At 35.3% G+C, this 8,474-nt stretch overlaps 1 protein-coding gene across 2 annotated transcripts; it reads left to right on the forward strand.

The window, feature by feature from the left end:
* The first annotated feature begins 4,448 nt into the window (after positions 1 to 4,448).
* Positions 4,449 to 7,316, forward strand: LOC119639474 (aryl hydrocarbon receptor nuclear translocator homolog). 2 transcript variants are annotated; one of them, XM_038036876.1, is made up of 3 exons: positions 4,449 to 4,829; positions 4,990 to 6,839; positions 6,884 to 7,316. In XM_038036876.1, the coding sequence occupies exons 1-2, from the start codon at positions 4,699 to 4,701 to the stop codon at positions 6,803 to 6,805; spliced, it is 1,947 nt and encodes a 648-aa protein (XP_037892804.1). In that variant the 5' UTR covers positions 4,449 to 4,698; the 3' UTR covers positions 6,806 to 6,839; positions 6,884 to 7,316. The 2 variants fall into 2 exon arrangements, with proteins under 2 accessions (XP_037892804.1, XP_037892803.1); XM_038036875.1 differs by having other exon boundaries at positions 4,990 to 7,316.
* Positions 7,317 to 8,474: the final 1,158 nt, after the last annotated feature.

Here is an 8,474-nt window from a genome sequence, read left to right on the forward strand (position 1 = left end):
AAAATAAAAAGAATCAAAATGACATACTCGGTATTTCTTGAATTAGTTTTAGTTCCTTAATCATACACAAATCGATTAATGTAAACTTTCTATCCGAATTTTTTTCAACAAAAGTAAAACAACAAATGTATTGAGTCAAATCGTCTTCGAGCCGAATTATGAAGAGGACAGGAGTCGATTTGCGGCAAACTCGATATCTAATTTGGATATTAAAATGGCTGGTGGTTACCGCGCAATAATTAATGAGAATTTGGTTAATGGTATCCGCTCGGAAATGAGTGCTCGATAAGTCTGCTCGCAACGTAAAATGTCAAAATGTAGCTCGAAAACAAGATAGTTATTGGGACTCGTCTTTAAGGGAACAATAAAGTAAAATATCGATGCTCTTACGTGATGGTGTCCTAAAATATGCAAAACGAAAAATTTTCTGCGAAAGACATGCGGCAGTGTATAGATCAGCAACTTCAAGTTATGAATATCAAGCAAGCTACGAAGAAAAAAAGTATTAGACAATTTAAGTAAAAAATTACTTATTTAATTCAATTTATTCAACTTTTGTTCCGATATTTTATTTTCTTTTGCTTCCTTGCATTATTTCGTTGTAAATGCAATGAACAAGAAGCCCAACAACTGTCCTCCACATGTTCTCAATGGTATTTTTGGTGAGTGGTCTGTCTCCGACAGGACTCTCCTTCACAATGCTAAGGAGCTAATTTGAAGGTAATGATCTTGTTCTCAAAAACTTTGCCATATTTTCGATAGGATAAATTCAAGCCCTCTATCAATTTCGTTCAACTTGGGGCAGTTCTATAATGCTTACAGGCATAAAGTATTTGAGACTATATCGGCAAAGTATAAAAATCATGATCAAGACGCAAGTATGGCCAACGACACAATTTATGAATCCATTTTCATTCCATTGTCATATACAGTCAAACCTGTTTTTGTGCGGTTTTTTTTGTGCGGTATATGAATATCGACACATTGAATTTCGCCGAGAGGTTAGGTTAATCTGAACTGTGTTGGCATCACTTTTTTTGCTATCAGTGTGTATGTACACATTGCAACAGCCATTTTCATACCTATTGCATCAGCCTATTTCATTAGGCATGCTCAATGTTCTTATGCATATATTGCATCAGCCAATTTCAGCCTTGTTTAAAATTAGAAATTAAAATTTTTTTAAATGTTTCAATGTGTAATTTAATTATTTATTTTGTTTGGAAAGCACTTTCTTGCTATTTCGTGAAGCTTTGACATATTTTCTAAGTGAGACTTTTTTTATGCGGTCCCTCTCTACCGCATAAAAAAATTTTTCTTTAATATGCTGTGAAAAATTATTTCTTATAGCTATTTATGAAGTTTTTGAATATTTTTTTTTGTGCGGTTTTTTTCTGCGGTCCCTATCCACCGCACAAAAACAGATTTGACTGTAAGTAATGTAATGAATCGTGATCGTGATAGATGCGAGAACAATCATAATCATCATAACTATGTAGCCGTAAACCGACTCCGCATATAGGAACGCATTTCTGTATTATTAGTTCAATGAAATTTATTGTTTTTCCAGACGTCTTCAGCTATTCAATGCAAAGGTCTCGCCAAGCACTTATTTTTAGTGAAAGAAAATATGCTGACAAAAAAATGTATTGTAAAATTTATTTATTTAATGAAAACTGAAATGATCTAAAAAGTCTGCATGACAGAGGAATTATACATATTAAGAAATAAATTTAAATAAAGAATAACAATAGAAGATATTTTCAACTGAAAATTGGCACAAATGAATGTGTGAGAAATTAATTAATTTAGATGTTTCATTTGAAAAAAAATTAACTTTTTAATTTTTTCTTCTTCTTTTGACATTCGAGAAATCTGTTTATTTAAAATAAAAAACAGTTAACTGTTGATATTGCATATACAATATAGTAAAATACGGAAATGCTTGCGAAAAATTCCGTTTATAGTAACGATGCATAAGAAATTTAGAAATAAAGAAATCAGCGAGATATATTCAAAAATCTTACATAAGCAAAGTGGAACATTTCGAACTTTGTCGAGTTTCGAGTTCCAAATACAAAAGTTTCATTTTGTTTATTTAATGTTTTTGTCACGATGCATGACGAAAGAACTATAGTTTTTAAAAGGTTTAAAGGTTAGCTCTGTTGTACGAAAAAAATACAATTTGTTAATAATAATTAAATAGGAAATAAATAATAATTGTAATTAATAAAATTTGTGGGTATTTTCTTCCGGCTTTAATCGCCATCTCTTTTTGTACCAAAAATTTTTTGCGCTAACGTAAGCCTTGTCGCCTTATTCCTTCCAATTATTCATGTTTGAATGAGAATCAAACAGATCGAGGTAGCAAAGTTAATTAAAGAACCTGCGATTAGAATATCTTTCTGAACCGATTAGTTCTTCTAGAGTTTGTGCACGCATAAGCAGAAATTTATATAAGCGACGCCGGGTATAAAAACTTGAAATTTTAATATAAAGAAGATAATGATCTCCGCGAAAATAAATGAAAATCAAATGAGTAAAAGACAGATGCGTTAAATTGAAAATTTCGTAAAATTTAATTTGGATAAAATTCGATGACTCGACGGAAACGAAATATAATTGATTGATATTCTTCATTTCTTAGAGTTATTCAATGAAATTAATAATCGGCAATATATATATATATATTTTCTTTTTTGTCGAGATTTTGGTTAAATTCTTATAATACAGAGATGTTCTTATTCTAGGATGAACTTGAAAATATAATATCTGTTATGCAGTTCTTTCGACTCTATTCTTATCCTTCATCTATCCAATTTAGGCACATCGGTGAAAGTGACTTCATTTGTTTGCGAAGCTCTTTGATATTCGATAAGTACGATTGCCTTAGTACCAATCCAAATACTTCTTTAGGTATATACAATGTAATACAATGTAATTTGCGGCGGACCAACTGAAGGCCAATAGCGACCAATATTTTCACCGTTGATAAATGCGAGACCCTTGCTCCAACCAGTAACATCTAAATAGGTATCTTCTGAACCTATTTCGCCATTTATGTTAAGAGTTCCATAATATAGTGCCGGAGCTTCATTAAGCATACCATACGTTGATATCGTTCCATTTGGATCCATTGATTTTGATTAAATTTGCAATATCTTCATAAGATTCTAAAGGAAATTTAGTCATATTCCAATTTTGTAGCACTTTTTTTATCTTACGTAACATTATTTGTTAGAAGACCTTTAAAGTCCATCATATAGCCATAATTTATGCGACCTTGATTTTCGCCAAGAATTTGCAATTTCCTACCAGTACTTTTCGTTATGAGTAACTCCTAAATAGGCGTTTCACGCGATAATATACCTATAAGGGTATCATCTAGGCTCGATCTCGTAATGCCGGTACCTGAAGTACACTAGGATCTCGTTTTAGTAATGGTAAAAATGTTTCGTATGACAGCAGACCTGAATAATGATTAAGGGCTTCAAACGTTATTGATATTTTTGATGAGAAAGTTTCACCGTCGGATGGCGGGACAGACCCAACGCGGCATAATGCTTCTCGCATGCGTGATTTAGATGATACATCACGCTTATCGGCTTAATGTCGTTGGCGGCAATAATGTAAATTCAAGCGTAGGAGCGGTTAGTGCTAACAACTATAAAAATCTAGCTGACTACGAAAAGGTCTTATGCGGTAGTCTCAAGCAAAGATGATAACGACAATTCGCAATATTGTGAGGATGCGTTAATTTTTTGGCAAATAAGTCCCAAGAGGTGAACGCGATGAGCGGCGCTACAATAGTTTTTGATAAGAAAAAGAAAAGAAGGTCATATGTTTTGAGAAACAAAAATGAAGAACTCAACATAAATATAAGCAATGAAACGAAGATTAACATAAAAGTAACTCAGGTTTTTGGTTGATTAATGAAATAAAGAAGAAAAAAATAATTTCAAAAAATAAGCATGGGGACGGACTACACTGATCCAGTTAAACGAAGTAAAACAATTGCTTATAGCCTTTGAGTAGACAAGTTTTAAAATGAAAATTAATAAATTTAATGCTTCTTATTCGTTTCTTATAAGATATTTCTTATAATATAAAGCGAGATTTAAAAATGAATTTAAATTGGCGCACCATTACGTATGCATGAATAAGAAGAATCATAACTCGCCAAATAATTTTCACAATTAAAACAGCGCAAAAGAAAAGATAAATTTACAGAAATATCAAAAAGCACATCGCAATGAAAATACGGGAGAAATTTTGTTACTTGGGCGGAAGAAAGAAGCAGAAAACATATGATTTGTTAATTCCCACAGCATCGTAGAAAGTTGAATTTTGATCGCAAAAATTGTAATTCAATCGCCAAAAAATGTATGATGCTTTCGATAATATGGCAACTATCATATTTCATTCTAAGGGGTACAGACAGAAGAGGTATTTTGCAAACGTAACAAAATCTCTAATTCTCGAATAAACACAAACGGTAAAACTGACGTACATCCACCAAAAGGAGTTTATTTATTTAAGTGTGGCGTTAATGGAAATACATGGTTAAATTTGAAATGTAAAGGCAACGGAAGCGTTGTCAGAAGTCTAATAAAAAAGAAAGAAAATTTAGATCATACAGAGAGAGAATAAAGGAAATTATTACTTACAAGACGTCTGAAGAAAGTTCATATTCTGGTAATGGACGAATCAAATATACAAGATAAGGAACGGTATGCAAGCCGTGAAAATCACTGCGAAATTGAACGCAGGCGGCGTAATAAAATGACAGCTTATATCACAGAACTATCGGATATGGTGCCAACGTGTAGGTAGGTCAAAATAGGTTCTACTAACAGATATTAACCACACTTGCATGAATTATGATCAAAGTATGATAAAATTATGATCAAATATATTTGAAGAGAATTTTATTGGAAGATGTAGTTACTAAATTTAGTCAAGTAAACAAATTTTTATTATTTATTGTAGCGCTTTGGCCCGTAAGCCCGACAAGTTGACTATCCTTCGCATGGCGGTAGCACATATGAAAGCTTTACGTGGTACCGGTAATACCAGCAGTGAGGGCCCCTACAAACCGTCTTTTCTAACCGATCAAGAACTTAAACATCTGATTTTGGAGGCGGCTGATGGCTTTTTATTCGTAGTGTCATGCGACTCGGGGCGTGTTATTTATATTTCAGATTCAGTAACGCCAGTGCTAAACTACACTCAAAGCGAGTGGTATGGAACCAGTTTGTATGATCACATACATCCAGACGATCGCGAAAAGATTCGAGAGCAGTTATCAACCCAAGAATCACAAAATTCGGGACGTATTTTAGATTTAAAGTCGGGCACTGTAAAAAAGGAGGGTCACCACTCTTCCTCCCGATTGGCTATGGGGGCCAGGCGTGGCTTTATATGTCGCATGCGTGTAGGCAATGTAAATCCCGAAACAATGGTAACTGGTCATTTGAATCGTTTGAAACAGCGTAATTCCTTGGGTCCTTCTCGGGATGGTATAAACTATGCCGTTGTACATTGCACGGGGTATATAAAAAATTGGCCTCCAACTGAGATGTTTCCCGGAGTACACATGGATCGTCCTGTAGATGATGAAATGCATGGCTCTCATTGGTGCTTATTGGCTATAGGACGTTTGCAAGTTACTTCAACTGCTTCCAATGATATGACAAATGCAAATAATCAGTTTGAGTTTATAACGCGTCAAGATGAGCATGGAAAGTTCACCTTTGTTGACCAACGAGTATTGAATGTGTTGGGGTATACACCCACGGATTTATTGGGCAAAATATGCTATGATTTCTTCCATCCAGAAGATCAAAGTCATATGAAAGAAAGCTTTGCTCAGGTATTAAAACAAAAAGGGCAAATGTTTTCGTTGATGTATCGAGCCCGAGCCAAAAGTGGTGAATTCGTTTGGTTACGCACCCAAACATATGCGTTTCTAAATCCTTATACTGACGGGGTAGAATATATTGTTTGCACAAACAGCTCCAATAAGGCTACAATGCATACTGGGCAAACTCATGATAACAATAATCCTGAACAAAATCCGGAACATGTGTATGTAGCTCCAGGTGTAGATTATACTTTGCAAGCACGACGCGATATTGTTTCCGCTGGAACGCCAGCAGATCCAAACATGTATACTTCGCATGGTATGATTGCAGGCAGCCACATTTCTCAACAAGCACAACAAAATGTCCAAAGACCGGCATCGGCACAAAATCCTGTGACATACAATTACGAAACAACGCATTCGCCGTTGAGTGGGTATGAAACAGTAACCGGAGGACCTTCTCCTAATACTGCTCATATGGCTAAGATACCAAAAGCCAATACTTCACCCACACCTGCTACAGCTAGTTGGCCCTTAAGGCAGCCTCAACAGCAGCAACAACCTGTCACTGAAGGCTACCAGTACAATCAAACAAGCCCGGCTCGTTCTCCCAGCGGACCTACATATACACAATTGAGTGCAGGAAATGCACGGCAGGCGCCAACATATCAAGTAACACCCACAAACGCGGCTTCTGTTGGGATGTGGGATTGGCAGGCATCTGGACACGCTAATCACGCTGCCCCGCATCCAGTAACGCATCCCCATGTTCACCCGCATGCTATACATGCAACTCATGGGGCTAACGTACCTGGCGGCCAACCGCCACCACCACCGCACCAAGGTCAGGAGTTCTCCGATATGTTGCAGATGTTGGATCAAAGCGGAAGTGGCACATTCGAGGATCTTAATATCAATATGTTCAACACACAATTTGAATAATCTACTTTAGCATAGACTTCTTGATACACACGAGGCTGGACCCGCAGACTTTAGCATAGACTTCTTGATACACACGAGGCTGGACCCGCAGGAGTGGCAAACAACAGCAATATTAAAACAGATGACAATGAAGTGCCAGAATATGTAAACGCAACCGATGTGCCGGAAATGAAAGCGAAATGTGAAAAAAATTAAGGATAAGAAGAAAGTCCAACATTTTTACCAGCTGCCCGCATGACTATAAACAAAATAGCAACAGATAGTCTTTTCGCCAACATTGGCTGAAATACCTCATGTAGCTGATTGATTTTTATCACATTAACAACAACGTCTTTTTTTAAGACGGCCAATACGATAAAACGTGGCCGACATTCTGTGAAGTCTAACTGTAGTATAGTAAAATAAAATCTTTACACACTGAACAATATCTACGAACTATGGGAAGCATTTAAGCGGGACAGTGTGGGAAAATTTGTATTAAGCACCATTAAATGCGAATAGGAAAAAATTAATTTTTTAAAACTGCATATATTCCTTGGGATCCAAATATGCAGTCTTATTAACCATTTTTAACCGTTAATTGCACGGTATATTGAAGCAATGTATTTAAAAACACTTGTGTGCGCACAAAACCACATTTAAATAAAAATATATTATATTTAAGTACAAAAAAATGCCAACTTCCTCACGAATTTATATTTCTCTTTAAAATAATTTACATTCCACTCAACGTTATCTCTTTTGAATGAATTCATTGTTTCAATGTCTCAATTTTTCCTTTAAGTATGAAGTCCCCTTCATTAGAGTCCATAAGAACATGTGCTTAAAAGAGCGTAATCACAGCTCTATTAGAGATTAGAAAATTTGTTTATTTACGCAACTACCTGTTGGAACAATCTCTGTAGAAAGTTATGTGAACTGCGATATAAATGAAGACTGATAGTTGAAGAATGATGTTAACGATGAGGTACTCACAGGGATTTTTAACAGATATCTCTTATTTTAAAGGGCTCGCATAATACGTGATAAACGTGAAGGTTTCGGGATTGTAAGTTCTCGTGAACCCCAAGATTTCATTGAAGCCAAGAAGGAGATGGATGGCCGCTACGTAGGCAGTCGCCCGATAAAATTTCGTCAAAGCACTTGGCGTCAACGTAGTTTCGACATTGTTAAGAAAAAGGAGCGTGAGAAGCAGTTGCTTCTGCAACAGTTCAGTTCAATGAGATTATAGGCGACGATGATTTAAATTTCACTTACATAAAAATAAAAACTAATATTATCTGGAAGCAATAGTGTCACCTATAATACTCCAATTTTATGTTGATAAGTGAAATGTTTGCGCGTTAGCTTATTTTTCTCTATCAACGGTTGCAGAGTCCTTTTTGAGAGTTCGATTTTTAATCCTAATATGTTTTTTCTTATTTTCTGTATTTTGCTGCCACTTTAATTGAGAGATGACGTTGCCCTTTGCGAGCGAATTTTTGCTGTTAAGTACGATACTGTTAATATGGAAATACTTGATAATGAAAAACAAACACACGCCTGTAAAAAGGCAGATCTATGATTGGTATATGTGAAAGTTGCAAAAACAAATATTAAATTATTAAATATATGTCTGCAGTAATAGTCAAGATTCAATAGCTTTTTTTGTTTAATATTTAATTTAAAA

This window comes from Glossina fuscipes, unplaced genomic scaffold (genome assembly GCF_014805625.2).
Source record: "Glossina fuscipes isolate IAEA_lab_2018 unplaced genomic scaffold, Yale_Gfus_2 112, whole genome shotgun sequence".
Taxonomy (NCBI): domain Eukaryota; kingdom Metazoa; phylum Arthropoda; class Insecta; order Diptera; family Glossinidae; genus Glossina; species Glossina fuscipes.